The 26,129-nt window shown below is 36.4% G+C and overlaps 1 protein-coding gene across 1 annotated transcript in view; it reads right to left on the reverse strand.

Moving 5' to 3' along the window:
* The window catches only part of LOC117400477 (zinc finger protein 407-like), a 302,138-nt gene that overhangs the window by 168,748 nt on the left and 107,261 nt on the right, over positions 1 to 26,129 (reverse strand). The window contains exon 4 of the mRNA XM_034000516.3: positions 9,889 to 9,963. Within this exon, the coding sequence (XP_033856407.3) occupies positions 9,889 to 9,963 (75 nt within the window). The remainder of the gene's footprint in view (positions 1 to 9,888; positions 9,964 to 26,129) is intronic.

A 26,129-nucleotide genomic window follows, 5' to 3' on the forward strand; every position in this document is an offset into this window, starting at 1 on the left:
AACAACAACAACAACAACAACAACAACAACAACAACAACAACAATCACTTCTTTTTTAACTGTTTTTTTGTAATTCTTATAGTTGGAATACAGTTCAGAGGGACCTAAAAAAGGGGGAGTGAAAAAGCTCTGTTTCCCCACCAAACAAACAAGTACAGTGGCAACTTGTCAGTTATTGAATGGAAAAACTGTAAATAAAATTAGTTTCAAAAGAGAGATAAATCACACCCCTAGGGGTCATTGTTTAAACCACCTCAATTCAGAAGAGATTAAAAAGGATATTTATGCTTGAATAGTTAGGCTTGGTAAATTGTTTTATAAGCAGAAACAACAAAAGAGTGATGTGTTTTATTTGAAGGCCTTAGCAACCAAGAAATAAAGATGAAGAGATGATTATAATTACATTATAAAAGCACTTCCAGTGAAAAACAAAAATGATTCCATCACAAAGACCATACTGTTCATAGCATTCTTTTGTAGTGCATTTGTACACTGAACCTCTCAGAGCAGGGTATACAGAGTTGTTCATGATTCACTGCATGTGTTTTTCAGAAAAGGATTAGTACTAGGATATAGGCACAACTGTCAGCCCCCATTGATCTGTATATTCTTTACATCTGTGACACAAGAAGCTCAATGGACTGGATTCAGACCAGTCTCTACGAATAAAGGGCAGCAGGAAGAAAAGTCATTTTCATTAACGTAACTGTGACCGGGTCTTACGTCACTTGCGTGGATAGCCGCTGTGTTTAGCAAAACAGAGAGACAACTGGGGGTGGATTTGAAACGCTGGCACAGGCGCGCAGGATTTATTAATGGAAACAGAAAACGAAAGTAAAAGTGGTCATGTGACGTTACCAGCCATGGCAACGCACAGAGGACACATACAGCAAGCTGTACAAAAACTACAAATAAAAGGTGCCCCAGAGGGCGAGTGCTAGCCTTAAAACGAGGCGTCCCGCTCCAGGAACCAGCTACACTACGTAACCCTCGCTATACATCACATGGGATCACAATCCCCTAACTAACCTACTCATGAGCTGGTATTCATACAACGACTCGTGCTGCTTCATACGGCCTTGGCTGGGCATTGCCCTCACAAGCACCGCTTGCAGTCTCAGGGTTGCGTAGCTGTCGTTCCTGCAGCGCGAACCCTCTCCTCCTGAGTATACGCCGCTCCCCTCTGCCATGGCGTTGCAGTCGCCTCGAACCATCTCCCGCGGATGCTTTTAAACTGACGGACACTCGATCAAGACCCGCCCACCTGCTGATTGAGGTCCAGCACAGCCAATCACTTACTGCCCTTCCCCTCAACCAAGCCTAGCAGGCAGCAAGTCTCAATCGAGCGCCCGTCTGTAAAACAATAATTCAATTAAACAAATCAACTCCAAAACGACACACAATAAACCCATTTCCCCATACATATTATATCCACACTAAATACACGTGCAGGGCAATCGCCCTGCTACAGTAACCCTGTCATTAAATTGGGTTTGTAATCTTATACCGATGCAAAAAGTTAAAATGTGAAATACAGTCCAGTGTTACCATTACCATACATGCTCAGTTGTGGCTTGGTAAGGTGAAAATCCAGCCACTCATCAGCTTATCCATGTCGGAATGTTTTTGACAGATCAGCCCCTTGTCTGTGAAGGTCCGTTGTGCTCCCATCATTAGCTGAGGCTTGTGTAGTGCTGATGGATAGATCGGAATGATGGATTCAGTCCATCCATATTCCGGCTGATCAGTCTATTAAAAAAGTCATTTAGCAACCTTGTTCTGTGAATCCAGCAATAGCTAGCTGGTCTCTTTTTACTTGAGGCCATCTAAAACACAGCAATTCACAGTCTATTTGGGCCAGCAGCTAAAAGCTCTTTGCAAAGAGCTAAATCTGCTTTTACCTTCTGTGCATTTGTATAAAACACCGAAGACTGTGATGCTGGATATGCTATTACATTTGTACTTGTTAGGATTAATGGAAAGCAGTATTGACAAAAAACAAATGGAAACAAAAGGTCATGGCATTGGTTCAATGAACAATCTGTATTCTGTATCTTACACAAAAAGTGCCTTTTTCTGGTTGACTATAAAATTCAAGGATTTATTATTTACTGAAGTAAACCCCCACTGGTCATTTAAATGTAAGCACACATATATGTCATAATATATACATGAGTCGTCAAGATGTCAAGTAAATAAGAAAATATAATCTCCATACAAAAGCCAAGCTTATCATTGTAACTAAAATGCATTAACAGGATCTTAATCTGCATTTGATTTGTTTTGTTTTCTTTGTAGGCATGGTACCTTTTATTTAAATGTGTGTATTGTTAATCCAAAAATAGACATTCCTAGAACATGCAGAAAAATCATATTTTTAGTTAAAAGGGTACAGTTGCATTGGAATAAACTAAGATATTCGACCCTCCAACCTGCTGGATATTAGTGATAAAACTGTCAGTTACCAACTGTGACTTTCTTCCTAATTAGCATTTATTTCTCTATCACACATCTTTTTCCTTCTTTCTTTCTTTGTATGACTTTTTTTTAAATAAAGCCATACCACTGTTTTTTCATAAGAGGGGAGACTGAATTCAATTCTCCCTTGCCTAATTGCAGTAAATTACATGGAATTTATTTAACATCCCCAGAATGTCTTTGTGGACAAATCCGGGATAAGTAGGTTGTATACAGGAATGGCGAGGGATAAAACATTTGTTCTGTAGGAGTGGTACATATCCTTTTCATTTTAGATTACTGGCAGAAACATTGATATAGTTGATAATATGGTTATCTATAACAATTTCTCAGTACAATAAATACATAAGACAATACATATATTGCGATAATCAGTTATTACAACACAGCTTTATCCAGTTTTGATTGATGGTTTTCAACGCAAAAAGACAGTGGTCATTTAAACAGATAACATTAGTGACCACATAATGTTTTTGTATACTGCTCTACCAGGCACGCCCCCAGAAATCTTTCACATGGTACGCACAACTGAACCACACCAACCTCCCATCTCATGCCGATAACGACTGCATCACCATGCTGTAAAGTGTTTCAGCCAATCAGAATGCTGCATTTCTGTTCTTTCCCGAGTTTCCCTTTCTAAAGATGAATAAACACAGCACACTGCCATCTAGGGTTGCCACCTGTCCGGGTTTGACCCGGACAGTCCGGGAATTGTCATCTGTGTCCGGGTGGTAGGAATTGACAAGCCCGGATGCCCTAATGTCCGGTTTTACGTGAAACGCATAAGAAACACCAACATTCCTTTCATCTTTTCTTTGACATACCGTATAACAGGAAAGTTTGGCGTGGAATTAATTTTGATTTTATTGGCGGTTTTGATTGGATTGTCAATAATGCTTCCACCAATCAGAACGTGTCATACAGTGAAAGAACCCACCCTCTGGCAGACTGGTATGAAGCGCTGGACAAGGGAAAGAATGTGTCGGATGTCAAAGTGAATATGAGAATGGTAGTGAATGATGAAGCCAATTTGCTTGGAAAAAACTAAAAGCAGACCGGACATTTCCATCAATGGATTTAGAAAATCTGGAATTGATCCTGTACGACTGTTCTTTTTGTAAGGTTAAGCTTTTTTTCTTTTTTTTTTTTTTTTTTTGTTACATGGAGTTAATTAAGTAGCATCCAAAATTGTTTATGCCAGACTTGTTAGAAAGTCTGTTACAGAATGTTGCAAATTTGCATTGGATTGTTACTGTCGATACATTGTAGATGCATGTACTACTATTAAGACACCCACCGTGCTAGTATTGCAAAGTCCTTAAACAGTATGTTTTGCACCTTATAAAACTGATCTGATTTTGCCAGTGCTTGCTGGTCTATAAACCAGTTTTAAATTGAAAGCATTTTCGTTTCTGATTAATGGTTAAAGTTTTCACACGTGACAATACTGTGCTACAATTACTACATGATACTGTGATCATTCCACTGCGCCATGTTAGTGAACCATAGCTAAGTTTTAAAACTGAGTTAGCAAATTACTATCGTACTGCAGTTAGTAATCCTTTCCAATTACAGGTATGGAAAGGATTACAGCAGTGTGGAGTAGTGGTTAGGGCTCTGGACTCTTGACCGGAGGGTTGTGGGTTCAATCCCCAGTGGGGGACACTGCTGTTGTAAAGTAACTTGAGCAAGGTACTTTACCTAGATTGCTCCAGTAAAAACCCAACTGTATAAATGGGTAATTGTATGTAAAAATAATGTGATATCTGTATAATGTGAAATAATGTATAATGTGATATCTTGTAACAATTGTAAGTCGCCCTGGATAAGGGCGCTGCTAAGAAATAAATAATAATAATAATAATAATAATAATAATATCTTAAAATTAAGGGCCATATAAAAACGATAAACAGTATATTGCAGCTACATTAGAAGGCTTTGTTCTCCCAAGTTGCTGCAGTGACATAGATGCTATAACCAGTTACTGTAAATAAGAGACTGTTTTAGCAGACGGATTTCAGCAAGTAAACATGTATTTGAATTTTTTTTTTTATTAATAGTATAAATACAAAACGGTGTTGCATTTTTCTTTGTGAACGTGGTAGTGATGAATGCCAATTCAAAAACCGTCAAAATCTACCAAGGTAGCAAATGCGCCAAATTTAATACCAGCCAAATTTAATACCAGCCAAATTTACAGATCTGTATATTCTACTGTGCCCCAGGCATTTGAATAATGTTTTACATTAAATTGATCTGTGTGATTAAATACATAACCTTTACAGTAAAATATGGTTTACTTACGATACATAATGATAATTAAACCACATATATGCCTGTCTATGTATGTTTAAATATTTAGCTGTAGCCATTTGTAACGCTGAAAAACCCGTGCCAAATCTGAGTACATTTGGACTCACTTTGTCTTTTTACCGACACACAACCGATAGTGTCGTTGTTTGTTTTAGTTTGTAACATGTATTAATTTCGTTTGTTAATATTTATTATTAACAAATGGCTGTAAAATAATTCTGACCGTCAAAAACGGGCTCTATGGTGACTGTCTGGAAAGATTATTTGTGAAACTATAAACAGACAGCATCGTCGCTTCAGAAATTGTATTGATTTACCACGGCGTTACTCATCACCACAGCTACTTGTCTCAAGTATAGATAGCTCTAATGTACCATGATATACCTAGGCTACTATTTCTCTTGCTTGCAAGAGCATGATTATTGATCTGGTGGTATTGTGTTAAGTTTCGATAAGCCTAGGCTGACTGAGAAATATGTCCGGGTTTGGTCTGTGGAAAAGGTGGCAACCCTACTGCCATCGCATCAAGACACAACAGCAAATTCAGGTGACAGACAAGAACTATAAAAGCAGCTGCAAATAAACCTATTTGAAATACAGACAAACTAGGGGGAAAAACTTGCTCACAAATATTTTATGCTGGTTTTATTTCTAATCATTTTACAAAACAGGCAGTTCAAAAAATAAAACATAAATAACAACAATAATAATAATAATAATAATAATAATAATAATAATAATAATAATAATAATAATAATAATAATAAGGAATAAACTTTCGTGTAAGATAAATGAGGAGACCGAAGGTGGAGGATCCATGTCACCAGAAGCCCGAGATACAATTACAGGCTTTTTATTGCACACTTTGGTGTACTTTATTTGTTATAATTAGTTGTAGCCGTTTACAATAGCTTGGAAAAGTAGCACATATGACAATTTCCCTTCCCTAGTTTTTTTTAATGCTTTTGTTTTGCCATTAAACTTTCTTTGGTTTTTGTGAAGTCCATTTGGTTACCGTAGTAAATGAGTCCCTCAAGGATTCCGCGATCACGGAAAAAATCATGGAATTTGCTCTCTCCTGCAGAATTTTCAATTTTTGGCAAAAAAAAAAAAACTCAGATCAGCCCAAACTATCACTGTACATGTCACTAGAGTGCATACACGCTATTTGTATAGTGAAAGGTGTGGCAGTGCGAGCTTTAGTTCAGCCATGGAGAGATTCTTAAGCCCATCGGTGAGCTCCGGAAACAAATCTAAATTAGCACCGAATATAACGGCAAAAGATAGGGCACAACAGCAAGTCCAGTATTTCCAATAACTCACCATCATAGATTCTGTTAAAACACCAGAAAACTGTGACAATGACCATGGATAAACAAACAGTGGCTACTGAAGAACGAAATAGGGTAAGATTATTATTATTATTATTATTATTATTATTATTATTATTATTATTATTATTATTATTAGCATCATTTACGGCAGTTCTGACAGCACACGTAAAGAAGATGCCAGCACCCAGAGTGAAAGGAAAGTTTGCTTCCAAAGAGTTTGCTTCCAAAGAGTTTTATAAGAGTCATCTATTCAGGTGATGATAGAATGTTTTTGAAAGCTATAGGAACGCACACTAAGCTGATCAAAAGGATAACAAGTTGGCTGTCCAGAGATTATTTTTTTTTTCTGCTGGCGGGAAACAACCTGTGCATTCAGTGTGCAGACTTCAGGGACAGAAAGACAGCACAACGTTAAAGAACTCACACATTCAAACAACCAGGAGAGCAAAGAAACCTGGACCAGCAACGTAACTTATTACTAGGGGTCTACCGAAATCGCGATTTCGCGGAAATCGAGGGGTCACCGCGAAATTCATCTCTTTTAGGGGCCAAAGCATACCGGACAAGTACGGAGAGAAAATAAAAAAAAAAACGTGTTTAAATGAACTACTGCACAACGCAAGTGACGCCAACTACATATCTTCCTTCTGTAAAAACAAACAAACAAAAAAAAAACTCCTTAGACAAATAACATTTACAAAAAAATACTTCAAAACGCTTTACATTTTTGTTTACTGTTCAAATGACAACAAAATCAGCCTACCAGTGCATTTGTACTGGCTTTTCTGTGACCTGTACTGTACAGTAGGGGGTGGGACAAAGTCAGTGCTGCATTGTTTTGATTTAGGTTGCTAAATGTAGTTTTCATCATTGGAGTACCAGAAATGGACGACAAAGCAAAAAAATTCAATTTCCACATCTGTATAAAACCACGTTGCCCGACTACTTTTAAACACCTTGACCACCCCCTAGAATTAATTCTGTGGACGCCCATGTATGCGCATGTTTGCGCATTAAATTAAAATTGATTGCGTATTTGGGATATTTTAATGTGTAACGTGCGTACGGTTGTGGGTGCCAATGTGCTCTACCACTAATTGGATGTCAATGGTAATCATATACCTAAGCAATTAAAATATATCCACAAATACATATTTAAGACATGGATACCACCAACAAATAGTACATGTTTACACAAGCACTTATTCACCGACACCTTACTTTAAAACTTTCGTTACTGATCAAAATTAAACTACAATATCTAAGCTAGTTACTCACACTGATGTGCACCATAGGTTATTTGAGAAATTACCCCTCTTAATATCATCTCACAAACCTGCTTATTGTCATGTTTTGTGTAGCCTGTCAAATGCTCCGTGGGCGCTCAACGGGATACAGTTCAGTTACAAAACACCAGCATTGCTAAATTTTTCTTTTTTAAAATAGTCTTATTCACAAAAAAAAAAAACCCACCAAGTGTATCGTCTAATTGATAGCTCTCATGAGTCGACAATTCATGCTTTTTTTTAGATAATGACACAAACTGTTTCATTCCAATTAATGACACAAAACGTATTTGTCCTGTAGTAAACTATATGCATTTGTTTAAATGTAAAGAACGACTAAATGTACAGTATTAAAACACTGCTCTTTAATTCACTTTTAGTTTTTTCTTTTTTTTTCTTGCTCATGTAATGTGCTATCACAGCCAAACATGAAACTCGGTTTATATCACAACCCGCTTTAAATCATAAATTATGCCTGCACGGCAATCATGATATAAAGCGGGTTCATCTGTATTTTTTATATTAAGAAGGAATCAGTTTACTAGAATTTGAACATATATAGTCCTTATTTTTAGTGTTTCTTACCTGAAAGATAATGTAAGCTGTTGAAACAGCCTCACCTTACTGTCATGCATGAGACAGCTGCTGCTCATATGGTCTAGAACATTTAGAACACTGGGTGCGCACACTGTGCAACACCCCCCCAACAAATAATGCAAAATAAAATCTCAAACTCAAAGTGACCAGACTGCCAGAAAATAACGGTAATCTGACAAACAACTGATGAATCTCATCACTGTTTAAAAGTGATGAGTCTTTCTGAGTAATAATGCAAGTTCTTCTTTGATCTTGTGAACCTATTAATGTTTTTTGGATTCTTTTTTATACATTTTTGATGGAAACCATACTGACACCTTCTTTTGGTTCATCAAATTCCGAAGCGCAATTACATTAATTTACTTTCAATAAATTACCATCTTTGCATATATCAGTCAAATCATGGAGACTAAACACTCACAAATAATATGCATTATTAATTTAATTGTCACAGCTAATTTAGTTAACTTATAACAGGTTTGGACAGACTGAGCTTGATATCTTAAGTTACTTGCACAACATTAAAGATACAGAATCCCATTTCAGTCCTGGAATGTTTTAATACCATTGGCAACCCATATTATTGCATACATTTTCAATTTCAAAACACTGTACTTTCACCAGATACTGACAGACACATGTACTGGAACTCCATGTCAACAAATGCAGGAATCGCAATCACAAAATATGCAAATTGTCTAATTGAAAGAAATATAAATCAACGTTTATTTAGTTTGCTAAATGTGGGTTTCTAAATGTCCACCCTAATAGCCTTTCCACAATACCTACTGAAAATAATGTGAAAGCAACATCTGTTTAAAACTGCACTTACACAAAATGTTATGATTGTGCATTATATAGCTTGTGTGAATAGGATATCAGTGACAACTGAGGAGGTAAACTCAGATATAAATCAACTTAAAAACATTTCAGTAGAAAAATATTTTGGCTCATGCATTACATTGATAAAAGCATTAACCGAAATGTCTGTCAATTTGAATTACAGCAAAAGCAGACACACTTTTTTGCATACTGTATTTATTATGGTACCAAATCCAATCATTTATGGTGCTGCTAAATACTTCTGTACCAAATCTAACCCTTCTTCCTGATTTTCATTGGACATGAAAATCAGGAAAAGGGTTAGACATTTTTGGGAGGGATGGGTCCACATATCTCAGAAGAAAGAAAAGCAGCAACGGTATTTATCCTTTCATAGAACTAGATATTTTAGAAAACCCAGAACTAGCTGCTGACTTAGAACAACATTGATTTATTTGGGATAATTATTGTTTATTTGCCTGATAAGCGTACAAGAAAAATATGTTGTATTTGAATTAGACTAGAAAACATCCTCTGTCCTACGCTTTTCACCAATACATACATTCATGATCAGTTGCTCATTCTCTCCAGGTATATTTTGAGTGTTTGCCATATAACAATTAGAAACATGATCACCAATTGACTGATGTATCAGTAGCTAAAGCCTTACACGTCACAACAGTGCCCACTGAGGAAACCTACAGCAGGCTAAAGAACAATTCAAGCCCCAGCAATTTTAACAGATTTAACAGATTCGGGCACAGGCTACCTTGCGAGTAGTTTTTACTGTGTATGCTATACTGGGGACACTTAATTTTGTCTGAACCTAAAATTGCTGTTTGCTTCTACACAAATAAAACCTACCTCTGTTTTTTATTTTTTTTTCATCTACAACAGTGTTTGTTGAAACATGCAGCAATTGGGGTTCGGAAGACAAAATTATGAAGAGAAGGTTGACTTTTAGCCAGTTGATTAATGACTCAGGATATATGTATAAAAATATCAAACCAAATTGTGATTGTGTCTTCTTTGCATTCACTGTAAAGTAGCTTACCTTTCCTTAGGCGTTCCTACCCCATGCTTGCCAAGTAAATGTGTGTTCAGGTGTTTTTTCATGACAAAGGCCCATCTAGTGAAAAAAAAAGAATAATGAAAAAAAGGCTGTTTGATTTCACATTTCAACAGTCAATGTTTCTGCTGTCTAGACAGAAACAAAACAAACACACACAAACAAAAGAAAATGTGGTTAATTTGAATAATAATACCTGAATTGCATTATGAAAGTTATAATATAAGGCTTACCGGCACAATTAGCAATCCCCTTACTTAAATATATGCTGTGTAAAAAAAAAAAAAAAAATCCGGTAGTCATTGCAGTGGACAACATTGTTCACTGAATACGTCTGGTGACAAACATTTCATTGTCATTTAATAAAATCTGTTTTCACAGGTAAGAATCAAATATAACACAGCAGGTGGTCATGTGCCATGAACTTGTCTCCCCAGCATACCTGCTGAATCTTCACTGAGACAAAGTTGCAACTACTTGTAGGGATCCTGATCTCTTTTATTTCAATATAGCAGTAAATGATGGTATATGCAGTGGTACTTGTATAACCCCAACTGGTAGGACAACATATTTGAACCCCATGGGCCACCATTTAGGGCGGCTAGGACACTGAAGAAATGAGTCAGCTAGGGGCTGAAATTGTTCTGGAGGTATAAAAAGGCATGTCTCAGTGAAATCCTCTTAATAAATTCATAGGAATTTGGGGTTGACACCTGCAGCACAAGTCTGTTCTCCAGATTAGCCATCATATTGGAGGTTGTGTGGTCCAGTGGTTAAAAAAAGGGCTTGTAACCAGGAGGTCCTCGGTTCAAATCCCACCTCAGCCACTGACTCATTGTGTGACCCTGAGCAAGTCACTTAACCTCTGTGTGCTCCGTCTTTCGGGTGAGACGTAGTTGTAAGTGACTCTGCAGCTGATGCATAGTTCACACACCCTAGTCTCTGTAAGTCGCCTTGGATAAAGGCGTCTGCTAAATAAACAAATAATAAACAGCTGGTCCTGAAACATCAGTAATTTACATCTCCTTGGATACGGAAGCGCATGCCAACCAAGTGTCTTCTATCTGTCTTGTCTATTGTGACTGAAACTGATTTACTGATTTATTTTTATGTATTATTGAACACGTCAGGAATTCCATTTCATAACAAATGAATCAGTCATGTGAGGGGCAAACCACTGACACACAAATGTGTACTATACTGCCAGTGTGTAATGTATACAGTTTGTCAGGTTTAGCCAAACATTCACATTCCTAACCATATACAGCATGCCCAGATCTGGCTATAGCTCCTTTATATGTTAGTTAAACAACAGATAATAAGTAAAGGGTACTTGTGTGCCATAATCCTCATAATCTTAGGTATCAATTTCATCCATGCTATAAAGGCAGAGGTTGGTCACAGGCCATATTGTTGTGTCTCTCCAATGATGGGGTAAAGACAGTAGATACTGGTATGTTACACACTGATTTCTTTGTGTCCCTATCTCCACTACATGATGCTATGAAGGCAAGAAAAATAAAACAACATAAAATAATATTCCAATCCTGCAGCAGTTAGAGGCGTCGATACAGTACTGCAACATTCTCACTCAGACGGCCGCCCTGAGAGAAAAGCCTTTAGGTCACATGGGGGTAGGAATGATCGAGAGGAGGATCACTACCTTCTCACCACACGACCTGTAGCAAGGTTTCTACCCGTTCAGCAGCCAAATGGGTTGAGGGCATTTAACAGGCACCCACGTTAATGAGCCGAGAACAGATACTCCCCTGAATCACTGTCATCCTGCAACACATCCGTAAATGATTCCTCAATATTAACATCTTCAGACATTGACATAAATATTAAAAATTATTTCTATCATTTGAGACATCCGCTGTCCTTGGATTTTGTCTTACAAGCTATTATGTCACCCGTTTTGAAGACCTAGAATGAAGCGATCAAATTAAAAGGTATTAGGGAACTGATAGCAAAAAAAAAAAAAAAACACATTTAAAAAAAATCAAGGCAGTCCTTAAAACACTTGAGTGTTGCTTGTGTAAGCTGCAGTGTAAAAGGGGCTTGCAAACATTTCTGTTAATTATGTATTACAGCTGTCCTTCATAAACTTAATTACTAAGTGCTGAAAGGCAATAGCCTCAATTTGCATATGTACATGAAAGACATGGCATATGCAAAAATATGATTTCAATTAGCATTCTTTGATAGGGAGGTTTACAAATCAAACTGGCATGTTGTAAGATTTTCATCTTCAGTGCTTAACTGGCATTTCCCACTGCAACAGCCTCAAATGAAAACTTCTGAAATAAATCATGTGCAGAGGCAAACAACGGTATACTTTTTTGTATTTTTTTTTTTTAAACCATCAACTTATTTTATACACTGTTCATTTCTTGGCCATTGGTACTGTCAAGTTACCATAGTGAATCAATCTCTCTCTCTATCTCGCAGCCTCTGGGATTGTCAATGTAATTTTGTCTTTTGAAACGATTGTCTCTTGATTATTATTATAAAAGGATATTATGGTGTCATTCATTTTATCAATTTTTCAATAAATTTAACTAATAAGACTCCTTGGCCTTGGGGATATTCATAATGTCATAATAGATAAAAGGAACGGTTTGCCTCTTATATTTTTTCCCCTGAAACTAATCTGACTGCTACACCTCGTTAGATCTATGGACGCAGGCTCTTATACCTACCACTTAACAATAGCAAGCCAGGATAAATGCCTGAAGCCCATTATGTGTGTGTATTCCGATGACAAGATGGTTGATTTTAAAATTTTGTGCAACCAGAACCCACAGAGGCTTTTGTACATATGCTGGTCTGTATGTCACTGCTGTTTTTATCGTAATAAGAGAAAAATGCAAATTACAGTTTACCGATTGTGACCAATGCTTACTAACGTGGCGATAACTAATAGTTATCGTTTGCTTGCGCAGCTACAAGAAGGCACAAGTAAACCTAACGGAATTCCACCAGCACCCAGCTCAAACGTCCTTCAAAATCCCAATATGAAGGGGACTGCGCAATTCAGTGCAAACGTAAAGCACTTTTCCCTTACGTTGCCCTTACACTCTTTTGGTGCCACACGCATTTTCTTTTCTCGTTTATACCAAATAGAAAGTCCAATCAGGTTCCCTCTCCGCAGCAACCCAGACAACAGCTCAGGAGGACTGAAGGTCAGTGGGCATCCTCAACTCCCACCACCAAGCAAATCACCTCATTATACATAGGAGTACCAGAGCTCATGAAACATCCATGGAATCCCCAGGGAAGATTAGCAACTTCTAACAGCCAGAACTCCAACCTGGGCTCACCTGGTTGAATACTGACCCTTCATACCATGTGCTCATGCCACTTGGGGACCTCACAATTATTTTGTCTTCAGATATGGATTACTGAAAAATGTATTATATACTTATACATGTAGATTGCAACCATCTCTGCATCACCTGAAAAAGCTGTTAAACATTTTTATGCCTCTGTATGTTTTTGCTTTTCTATCTGGTTATCAAGAATGTCCTTAAAGGATCACAGAAAACTATACTCCTGAGGACATCAATATTTCTTGACAGAATCCCAGATTTACCTTACACACATACATACACACACTGAATTCCTACAGTAGATGGGGCTTAAAAAAAGGTGTGTGTTACAGCCAGACTATTTTTGTAATGACACTGCAGAGGGATGAGTTGTACAACATTGACCACTTCAGTAACTGACTTTTGACTGGATAACATGCATCGGATTGTATTAGTTAAAAGTTTGTATGTTGGATTTTCTCATATGCAGGAATATTACTGTTTTTCACTGTAATTTCCCTGCAATTTATTTTAAATATACTACTGTATAAACACAACTGAATGTCATGTACCATGAAGACATCTGCGATTAATAGCTTTCATATACTGAAGTCTAGCCATATCACCTTTGTATTCTGCTATTGACGGCTTGCATACAATGAAGCACAAAATAGTTATTCATGTGCGGGAAATACCACAAGCAGTGACTAAGTGAAAATAAACAGGATAAGATACATGTCTTTAAATGGTGGAGATAACACTGGTAAAAGCACATTTTATAGTGTAAAGTCAGACTACTAGATTACTTTCCCAAAGGTATTGTTATATAAAAGACACCAAGTTAGTGAGTATGCCAATATATATGAAACATTGTGCTTTATTTTTTTTACATGACATGTTTGTTTTTTGTTTTTTTAGAAGTGCGATTATAACAGACACTCAAAACTGGGACATGTGTAACATTTTGGGAAACCTCCCAAAAAAAAGTAATACACATTCTAAAAATCAAAAGTACATACGGTACTGAGGATAGTAAGTCTTATTCACAGTTAATTGTCATGTCATCTACAGATCAATTCCAGACCACTAAAGCCACAAACATTTCGCTATGACCAGATATGTAATGTATCTACATTCTTGTCCTCATAATCAGTATATAATTTCTTCCGTACATTTTGGGTTATAACTTAAACCTTAGTCAGTAGGCTGGGGTACTCCACTGCTATATTCAGGGATGTTTTATATATTATTATTATTATTATTATTATTATTATTATTATTATTATTATTATTATTATTATTTGTTTATTTAGCAGACGCCTTATCCAAGGCGACTTACAGAGACTAGGGTGTGTGAACTATGCATCAGCTGCAGAGTCACTTACAATTACATCTCACCCGAAAGACGGAGCACAAGGAGGTTAAGTGACTTGCTCAGGGTCACACAATGAGTCAGTGGCTGAGGTGGGATTTGAACCGGGGACCTCCTGGTTATAAGGCTGTTTCTTTAACCACATCAAACCAAAACACAGAAAGCATCATTAACCCTATTTGAACCAAACAAAATGTTTATAAACAGATGCAAAATAAAGGGTCTATGTTTCATTCTAAAAAAAGTGAAATGTTTACAAAACTAGAAGTTAGTGTAATTTAATTTAAAACAACAAATCAAACTTCGTTATACTTCAGCTCACTGCTAATAAACCAAATATCAGTTATATCTTTCTCTCTCAATGTCTTTCCAACCATCCAAAAGTTTCCACACAGCTTTGTATAATGTAATTTGCCTATTAACCATTTTTGACATTTCATTTTTAATTTCAAGCTTTAAGAGAAAGAGCATTATGGAGTAATATCAAAGTCATTTTTCAGATAAACAAAATACAAATGTGTACTTTGAGCACATATTAAAACGCTTTAAATTAAGCAAATGAAATGTTCATAAACTGTAACTAAAGTCTCTTCAATACAACAATCAGTGAAAAGACCTAGGATTCAAGCATTTTACTCAAAATGGATTAGAAAACCCAAGAGTGTCCTCTGAACCATACGTTTCATTTTTCTCTTCCCTTTACAATCTAGCACTTTTCTAGGGAAAATTGACTGAGATGGAAGCTATTTTGCATGGTACAGTGGCTGAGGCTAACAAATGAGAGTTTTGTGGGCTGAATTTTAGTCCCTTGCCTCATCTGCCACTCCTAATGATGGCAGCCACCTGCTGTTTTATTGTCACAGCTGGAGCTGGTTCACACTCTTCGGTGCTGAGCTCTGCCCATGAGCACCAAGCTCTCTCCTCGCCTCATTATTTTGATGAACTTTTTATGGTCGGCACCCATGAAGACCTCATCTAGGACTGTACAACCTGACTGGCTTTAGGGAGTTCTTTGGGCTTGCATAGGCTGGAGATGGCAAGTGCCTCAATGTCACTTATATCTGTCACTTAAGAAGAAGTCGGCAATACGACTAGCTACGAGTCTAGTTTCGTCCAAAGCTTCAACAAAGTTAATAAAAATCAAAACGTTAAAAAGTCTCGCTCCTCCATACTCGCAGGCAAACTCGCCACACACTGGTGGGTAAAACTATCAATAACTCAATTAGTCGATACCCAATAAAGCATTACAAGGGGACTGAATGGAGAAGCTACTAGAACATGATAAATCAATTAGAAAGTGCTAGTCGACAATACATAAAAAAAGTGCACTAATCAAATCGAAGTGTACAATTATAAAAATAAAACATACAAGTGACAAATACATACATGAAATATAACAGGGGCATTCTTGACCCTGTTATAATCTTAACTATCTTTTAATAAAGACAAAACAAAAGAAGATTTCAACACGAACAATTACCATAAAAACCGGTGTATAAGTCGCACTGGTGTATAAGTCACCCCCCCCCCCCTTTTTGAGACAACAATTTCAGGAAAAAGCCTATAGGTCACACCAGTTTATAAGTCGTTCCCCCCCTTTTTAGGACCCGCTAAAAATACCTAGACTTATACAAAGGTTTTAAATATATTACTTCTCTCTCTGTTGTGTGTGTGTGTGTGTGGCGAGTTTGCCTGCGCGTATGGAGAAGCGAGACTTTTTGACACTTACTTTTTGGGTGAGAGTGCTAGTGGTTTTAACCGCTATTAAAACCAGCCCTGGTGTCCTGCCTTTTCTGCACCGCTGCTGGAAACCCAGCACACATTGCTACATTGTTGTCAGAAGTGGAGACGAGGCAGGTACCCCGGCACTCCCTTGGAAACTGGCAGGGGAGAGTGTAGAAATGCAAAACTAGACTCACCCAAGTAATTGGCATAGGCAAAACTAGATTGGCCCAGCATCGATGTTGAAGCTTTGGACAAAACTAGACTCGCCCAGGCTAGCCCCGAAATTCAGTGAAAACTGAATCTAGATTCACTCGATTGGACGCGGGCAAGTGCCGAAAAACAGTGGTAACTTCGGGATTCGCCCAGAAGCCCTTGACGAAACTAGATTGGATATTTTAGATATTTTAACATACATGAGTCAGATACAAACTGGCTTCTATTTTCACTGCGGTAAACAGAAGGGAACTACACTACCATGTACTGTTGAACAAATCATACGTATTGCTTACATCAGTACCCTAAGTGCAGTATAGGCCACTCAAATGTAGGTCCCTGTCCACAAAAGTAACAGAATCTATTATATAATTGCATAACTGAGCCACTAATGGTTAACTATTGCATTGCAAGAAAAACAACTAAGAATAATATATTTTCATCTAAAGCTGGGAAATTAATTTAAATAATTACACTTTTAAAAGGCCATTAGCAACATGAGCAAATTTATTTTTCTCCATACAGTTAAAATATAAAAGAAAATATTTTTTTTCCAAGGCTAGGTGCTAAATGATTAAAACACCAGCTCTGCTCTTGCTTTACCAAACTTCTCTAAGACCAAATAAATCAAAACTGCCTCCAACATCCCTGAATATCTAAATTACAGACCTGCTCAGTGGCAGCAATGATATTTTAAAAAGCTTATTGCACGATTTTATGGCAATGATGCAATTTATAACAAAACTGTCTTTTTATTTATCAACTAAAAACATGGTTAGAAGTCTTTACAGATGTTAAATCTACTATACAGCAAGTTATGATCTGTTGTTCCACAGAGCCCCTGGTATCCCTACATATAGAATGTGCTTCCTAAAGTACCCCGTACAGATTTTTAAGTATATTTTAAAAACATATAACACAGTTGTATTGTCTAAGCTGTATTGCTTTCTGAGTTCTTGGACACATGTAGTTAACAGACATCACATAATATAGTATTTGGTATGTTTTCATTGTCTGAACCCTGAGAAGTTAGGCAAACTGAAATGTGTTTTTTTTTTTTCTTTTCTTTTTAATTATTATTATTTTATTCTGTTAAATAATATAACAGGGGCAGTTGCATTATATGCAAATACATTAAAAGGGTTAGTACTGATCACTAGTAGTGTTTGTGTTGGTGATATTGAACTAGTTATTAAATTGGATGTTGATAGATATGCTTTGGGGGGCTAGGAATTTATTCCTAGAAAATCAATTACTTGTAATTGGTTCAGACCTCTATAAAAAGTGCAATATATTCATTTTTTTTTAGTTTGTTTTTTAAACTTGAATTTTCTAATTAGCATCTCATCAATAAAGCTATTCAGGGCACAGTAGTATCAGGATACAGCAGTCAAAGGTTCCAGTTCCTTTTTTCTGTCCTTCATACAAATGGTTAAAATGTTAAAAAGGTTAAAAATGAAAGGAATGGACTAATTAAATTAATTGCTTTATTACAGTAGTTACATGAAAGTTTAAATATACTTTTGCATGAAACAAAAATAAATATTGGGATTGAATATACAGCAAAAGTGATTTTCAGGTATTCATTTCTTAATTACTTTCACTTAGAACAAAATGAAAGAGTGCTACAGTGGTAAGTTCACCCTTGTTCTTTAAGAAGAGATAAACAAAATTACCGTAAAAAGCGCCGCATAAGTTGATTTTCTAAGCATTTTTGCAGGGCCCTTAAAAGGGGGGAGCGACTAATACACTGGTGCGACGTATGCACTGGTTTGTGTAACATTAAATTATTGTGCCACAATGGGATTACTACAGCCACGGTTATGGCTCACACAAACTTAACCACCCAGCTTATCCCACGATTTCCACGTGGAGTGCATGCGAGTCCAAATTTGTCACTCCCGTGAGAATAGTGTGCAGGAGCTTCTATATGCATCTGCAAAGTTTAGCATGTCTTTTTAACGTGCTTCAATGAAAAAATAAGAGCACTGTATTGTAAAAGTGTATGCAGTTTTATTTTTTACTGGCAAATGACAGCAGTCCTTAAAAAATGTGCTTAACAGCCCGGGTCATCTGTATATACACAGCTGAAAGTAAAAAATGGATGCCTTTATATCTACAGATATAGCAAAAATTGTTTTGAAAACTGTCCAAATTCCTTATTTCAGAGCTAAGAATGAAAAAATCTGCAAAAAAAAAAGAAAAAAAAGACAATTGCCAAAATAAATGGGCAGCTGGGTGGTCAACAACTGTCAACAACTGTCAACAACCCAATTTATTTTTTCAACATCTACGGTATTCAAGTAACTTTGCTGGGTAGAAACATAATACCATTGTTCTAATTAAACGTTTTAATTTGTAGGGGGCTCCCAAGTTGCACATATGGCAAAGGCACTCCGCATGGAGTGCAGGATGCGCCCTTAGGCTGGAGATCGCTGGTTCGAGTCCAGGCTATTCCACTGCCGACCATGGACGGGAGTTCCCAGGGGGCAGTGCACAATTGGCTGAGCGCCGCCCAGGTGGGGAGGGCTTAGGTCGGACAGGGTGTCCTCAGCTCACCGCGCACTAGCAACCCGTCGACTGACCGGGCACCTGCGGGCCTGCCTGTAAGCTACCCAGAGCTGCGTGGTCCTCCAACACTGTAACTCTGAGCTGGCTGCATGGCGGGTCTGTACAGTGAAACAGCTGACGACACACGTTTGGGAGGACGCGTGTGTCCATCTTCATCTCTCCCGAGTCAGCGCGGGGGTGGCAATGGTGAGCCGGGTTGAAATAAAGAAAGAATTGGGCTTTCCAAATTGGGGAGAAAATGAGAAAAAATAATAATAATAATAATAATAATAATAATAATAATAATAATAATAATAATAATAATAATAATTTGTTACTCTCAATACCCTTAGTCATTTTGAATGTTAAACACAAGATTTCAGACTGATCTCTCGACCCAGATGCGTGGAGAAAACAAAATAGTGGTTCAAGTTATCAATCTTCAGAATATGAACACGTCACAGCTATACTGCTTCACTGTTAACACAATAGCTGTCAGTCTCTATGAATTTCCTTATTTCCACCTTCCCGAGCCATTGATTTGTCAACATTCAGACTGAAACTGCCCCTGGGATCCGTAGCAAACAGCTATTGTTTAGAAATCCAAGTAAACTTATCAAGTCTTCCGTTCGTTGTAACTGCAATGCTATATTAATGCAGGTGACTTTGAGATTGGATAAAGTAGGACAGTCAGACAAAAAACGAAAATGCTACACAACAGGTTTGAAATTGCATGTTGTTGAATTTGCCGAAATACATGGTAATCACAATGCTGAAAAAAACAGTACGTGACTGGAGACGAAACAAAGACAAACTTAAAAAGAAAAACGAGCTGACAGAGGAGGAAAGTGTTTATGGCCCGATGTAGAAAACATTTTGTTTGAATGGAGTACTTTGAATGACTTTAATACATATTGTAACTTGTTATACATGTCAGTGCAGTGCAGTGGTACACTTGTAAAGTATGTGTATGGTTATGGTTCTGATTAACAAAACAAAATTAATGTATTTGTAGAGCTGGAAATGTAATGCAATTGTACTGCACCGTATGCAACACTAAGATGTTTTGTTTAATGGGTATTAGATGGTGCACTGTTTAGTTTAATGTCTTTTTGCTTTTTTAATTGATGTAAGCAGCTCTGTTTAATACTTTTCTTTTGAATTTATTATTATTATTATTATTATTATTATTATTATTATTATTATTTATTTCTTAGCAGACGCCCTTATCCAGGGCGACTTACAATCGTAAGCAAATACATTTCAAGTGTTACAATACAAGTAATACAATAAGAGCAAGAAATACAATAACTTTTGTTCAGTGTGACAAACCACAATTCAATAATACAGCAGATAATAGTGATAGTTACATCAGGATATGATTAAATAGTGATAGTTACATCAGGATGTGATTAAATACAAAGTACTACAGGTTAAACACTTGGCAGATTACAGTATTCTGAAGTACAGGATTAAATGCAGTAAAATAGGGGGCAGATAAGAGCAGAATAAAGCACATTTACATGAAGGGTAAATTAATTAACATAAATTAATATACCAAATTTGTAAAAGCCAATGCAGCTCGAACTACTGTCCAAGTATGGTTTTGGAAGGAAATGTCCAGGAACGAAAAGAAGATATGTTCTTGAACTTGTTTAGGCACTTGATAAGCTAAAATAAAATAGGTTAATACAGATGTGATGTGGGACGTATAACTTGAGTTTACGCTCTGTTAATTATTACTTTTTAAATTTTAGAAATTTTGAAAAACGGAATAGTGTCTAGCAGTTTAACTAACTAATTAAGTAAACCCTGTAAAGTTATTAATGAAATAAAATGTAGCAAACAAGGGTTATTTTGAAACTAAACCTGTGTATCTTTCTTTATTTATCGGTGTTGAGAATGTAGGTAAAAAAATCAATTGTAAAAAAAAGTATTTTAAAACACAAAAAAGGTGTTTTCTTAAAATTGAAGTCTCAAAAAAGGGGGAGTGACTTTTACGCCAATGCAACCTATAAAACGTTTTTTTACGGTAGCTGGATTAGTATTTGGCTAAATTTCACATAGAACCGTATAATGTTGTGAGAGGTTTATATCCAGACTTTAACCTGGTTTAAATCAGACAAAACAAAAAAGGAAATATAGTGTAACCATCATTATAGAATAAACAGACATTGAACAACCATGCCTCAGGTCCAATTTAAAAAATGAGGACCAAATGAAGCTTTAAAGAGGCGCTCTATGAATCAGTAAAAGCAGATGATTTATTTAGTGTGTTTACTGTTTCTTAGTGCCTTGGAGAGCAAATTAATTTTTAATTTTGCCCCACAGTATAAAATAATTTTTAAACCCCTGGGTGTATGACTTTCAACATCAGATACTGTGTGTACACTCCAATTGCACGTACCTATTACAAACTGCATTTGAACATATTTCAACACTTCTGGTACTATTGGTCAATATTTTAAGCCGAAAAAGGAGTTTCTAATCAATGGAAGTCACGCCAGCATATTTGAGAAAGTACTGTAAACTGGTACCTGTACATAACTATAACCTGTAATACATTTTCCCCCAAAAAAGTTTTTTTAAATAATTAGGCACTACTGTAGTCTTCGCGTATGGGAACACCTCCTAAGAGAACACCCTTGTGGTGAAACTGATTTTTCCAATTGTAAATGCTCTGTCTAAAGGAACAGCAACTTTGTTTAAAAGAACACCTTTTTGGCACTGTTTTGTAACCTGATAACTCATCATCATCAAACTTAAATTCAAACGGTTTATTCAATCTTTTAAAATGTGACTTGTCATCTCAAGAGTGTCTTGAGGCACACTGATTGGTTTATTCAGTCTTTCCAGAACCACCGTCATATCATTGCCTTGTATTCAAATTTCCACAAGTGCACCTCATCGCTGCAAAATGTCATGTAAACAAACGGCGAAACCCATTGCTGTTTCTCTTGCTACAAAAAGTTGGAAATTGTTCAAGCTCCTGGAAAAAACCTGAATCAGACACAAGTCGCCGAGCAATTTGGTGTTTCCTGTTCTGGCGAGTTGCTTCACCATTCTGTTAAATAATGTTGTGCATCTCTTGAATATTGCTCATGTACAGGTATTCACAATTAATCTAGACCTGCTGTATTTTTTAAAGTTTGTAGGGGTGTTTTGTTAATTTAGTTTGACAGTTAGTTTATTAACGTTAGTTTGTCTGTTACTTTATTATTATAGTTTATTAAATTACACTTGCCTATTACTTTTCTCTTATTCTGTTCATTTCATATGTTATTATTTGTTTATCCAAGGCGACTTACAAAGACTAGGGTGTGTGAACTATGCTTCCAATACTTACAATTACGTCTCACCCGAAAGACGGAGCACAAGGAGGTTAAGTGACTTGCTCAGGGTCACACGATCGGTCAGTGGCCGAGGTGGGATTTGAACCGGGGACCTCCGGGTTACAAGCCCTTTTCTTTAACCACTGGACCACACAGCCTACATGTTGATGCACTTTAGCTAAGAGAACATTTCGCTTGCTTCCCGAGGGGTGTTCTCTTAGCCGGAGACTATTGTAATGTCTAATCTTTCTAACATTTACATATGGATATTAAAGAACCAGATCCTGAATTCCAGCACTAATCTTGAACTATCTTGGGTTACCTTAGGTTAGTGCTAATCAAGGTCTGTGAAACCAGTCGTTACAGTGTTTGCACTGTTCTCCATGTAAATCGTTTTAAAAATTACACAAAACACAAAATACAAGAGCACACGTTTTATAGTAAAGGGGAAAATAGGCATCTCAGAAATTAAGCAAATAACATCAAAACAAGTTGTCAACAATCTGAGTTTGTGTCCCTGGAATAATACTGAGTTAACAATTCATTCCCCAACCCGGGTATAAAAACTGCGACAGACCCCTCAAAGTAAGAAGTTGAACTTCTGTTTGTACTAAACACCAAATAACTGAAGCGTGTTAATGGAAAACACAAGGAGCCACATTCATACAGCATAGCCTGCTATTAAATACAGTGGAATGCACTGCATTTACTGGAATGGAAAAGGAGTGATAACCTAAGAACGTCCTGTGCTGTAGGTCATATTCCAATTAATCTTTGGGTGTAGCAAATGAGGGGGTTAGGTAACAGCAGCTTTTTAATCTATACCATTCTATAAACCTGCATCTGCACAAAATAAAAGCTAAGAACCAAGAAGTCTGCATTGGCTAAACCCTGGTGTAAACATCCCAGTTTTATTCTCAAATTGTGTCTACTCAATGTATGCTGTACATAATATACTGTACTGCACAGCAAGTAACACCACTTACAATATATACCTATTATATTCCTTTTTAAATCTTCCCCTCAAGACACCACTAAGCTTTGTGTGAATCCAAAATATCATTTGGATTCATTTTGATCTTTGTACACGTAACATATCTTGTCTGCATACGAGACAAGATAAGAGTTCACAAGGAAAGGTGTCAATCTTCAGTAACAGACTTTAATAATATGGATTGACAGCAAATTCCATCAAAGCAATACTTTAGGCAGTGTTTGAGTGCAGTCTGTTCCCACAAATTAGAAGCATCCTCTGAGAACCTGAAGACATTTTTATTCCCTTCAAACTTTCTCTAGAGGCATGCTGAAACACTCTAGTCGAACTACAATTATAACTAATCCCTTAATTTTAGAAGACCCTACTTCGTTCAGTACAAGGAAATGCAATTGATACATTGTTATCTATACAAGAACTGATAGCTGGACCAATGCAATAAGACATTAGTATAAAAAAAGGTTTAATTTTACACGTGTCTTTAAGGGTTTGGCCAACTGGAAATTGCCATATTATCCAGGGTGGGCATTGTCTGTCATTGAAAGCTAAGAAGATGAGAATCATTTTGGAGCCTTGGGTGTTATTGGTGCCTTAAATGCCTATTAGAAATGTGCCTGAAAAAAAGCTCAGAAGGTGTGGATGTCTTTTGAGGTTGTTCACTACACTCTGAAACCGACTCAAGGCACAAATGTTGAAAATAATGTCTTAAGGAAAAAGACACATACCGATCTAGTGCAATGCAGTGAAAGTTTAAGGACTCTGCAAAGACAAATGCTATGGGTCTATTTTAATAATCTAAAACAGTGGCAGATCTTAATACTGCCATCCTTAATTCAACATTAATCCCTCAAGGGTAATTTAACTTGACTCCTTTATTAAAATCACTGTTTTAGAGTGATAGGTGATAATGAGATCTGACACAATTTGAAGGTGCACTTCCTACATTTTCTACAAGGAAAAAGCAGTGCAATGTCCCACCATTTTTCCCTGAAAAATCGTGGTTTCTGTTTAACCTTATATGAAGTCTTTCATCCATTACATTTTAAACAATCAATGGTAGTACACTGTATATACAGTAGTAATGCTAAAAATATACAATTATTTTAGAGTTTTTTCCTCTTCTGCTGTCTGCTTTATTAGTTCTTGTCCAGTTGGTTTGTGCTCCTCAAATGTAGTTCTACCTACAGGGACAACTTTCTTGCTATATGTGAGCGTCTGAGCCGACTGTAAAAGGCATCTTCAAGCTCAAGAAACAAAACAGAATTTTAAAAACTGATCATTTCTTCCCCCAAAATGCTATTCATATTACATGAAAAAACAATTGGAGGAAATGCTCATTAAGCTTTTTTAAAACAGTACTTTTTTTTGTTCTTTTTTTGTATTATTATTTTTTAAGTTAATGAGTTAGTGTGCATTAAAGAAATGATTCATAATGAATAGATGTAATCGCTTTTTTTATATAATCCAAATGAAATATCCAACTGATCATTAATTTTAGAAAGGTAATTAAAAGGAAAGAAATGTTTCAATATTATTAATGAGGGACTCAATTTCAGATATGGAGCAATGAGAATGATAAAAGTGTAGATTTATTTCAACTTTATAAATGCATTAAAGCAACTACACAAGAGGTACATAAATATCCACCAATTTCAATTATTTCCATACATACTTGTTCTTTTTATTTAACTCCTTCACTAACAGTCACACAATGAAAAACAAAGCAAGTGCAGTCAATTATCATTAAAACAAGCTTGGATTAAATTAATTTCTTGATACTATGAATTTTCTACATGGTCCTGGCCAAATATAGCAGTCGCTTATTGTAAATTACTTCTTAAAAATATGAATTCACTTGACACAAATGTCCTGTTTGTGCAAATTATTTTGCAGTTTAACAATGCCTGTGGTCAGAATGGGACATGCAGGTTTCAAGTGCAGTTCATTTGCAATGTATACTTTTAAAAAGTACAACAGTATTTTCAATAAAATGCACAGTATTTTTAAATATGTAATAATTAAATACTGTAATTTAAATTTTATTTCAGTGTTACTGTAACTTCAATAAAAACTCACAATATGCATTTGGCTTAGACTAATAAGGCCCCCTGAAATTTGTATATAAAAAAACCCTTACTATACATGTGTACACAATTACCATGCAAAAGTACAATCCAAATCATTTAGAACAGGATCAAAAGATCAAATGCCTTTAGTTTAAACAAAATCAGCTAAGCATTCATTATGACTTCCTGTACATACACAGTACATGGAATAACTTGTTGGAACCAATGTCTGTGAAACCTAATCAAAATTCCAGTGAGAGGTTCTTTAGATATTGCCTTTATTGTCCCAGCCAATTATAATCCAGAACTCGTCGGCCCAACAAATTAGAGGCCAGATCAGTATGATCTGGATTCTGTCAGAATCTCCCATACTAGTTTCATACTGACTACCACTACTCAGTGTTTGTGCTGTCAATGTACTGAATGTGCCCGTGAAAACACATTCCTATTCTTATTTTCTAATGCCTTTCTCACACACTCACCATGTATCTCACAATGTATTTTTTAACTAAAATAAATGTTGGAATGGACGCGAATTCTCGATCTCTGAAGCTATCCTTTCTCAGGAGGGTGGTTAGACTGAAACTTTCCACTCAATTGTAAATTACCAGTCACATTAGGCTAAAAAATGGGCCTGCTGCTTCTAGCTCAACCTTCAACTTT

The sequence above is a fragment of the Acipenser ruthenus genome, chromosome 4 (genome assembly GCF_902713425.1).
Source record: "Acipenser ruthenus chromosome 4, fAciRut3.2 maternal haplotype, whole genome shotgun sequence".
Lineage (NCBI taxonomy): Eukaryota > Metazoa > Chordata > Actinopteri > Acipenseriformes > Acipenseridae > Acipenser > Acipenser ruthenus.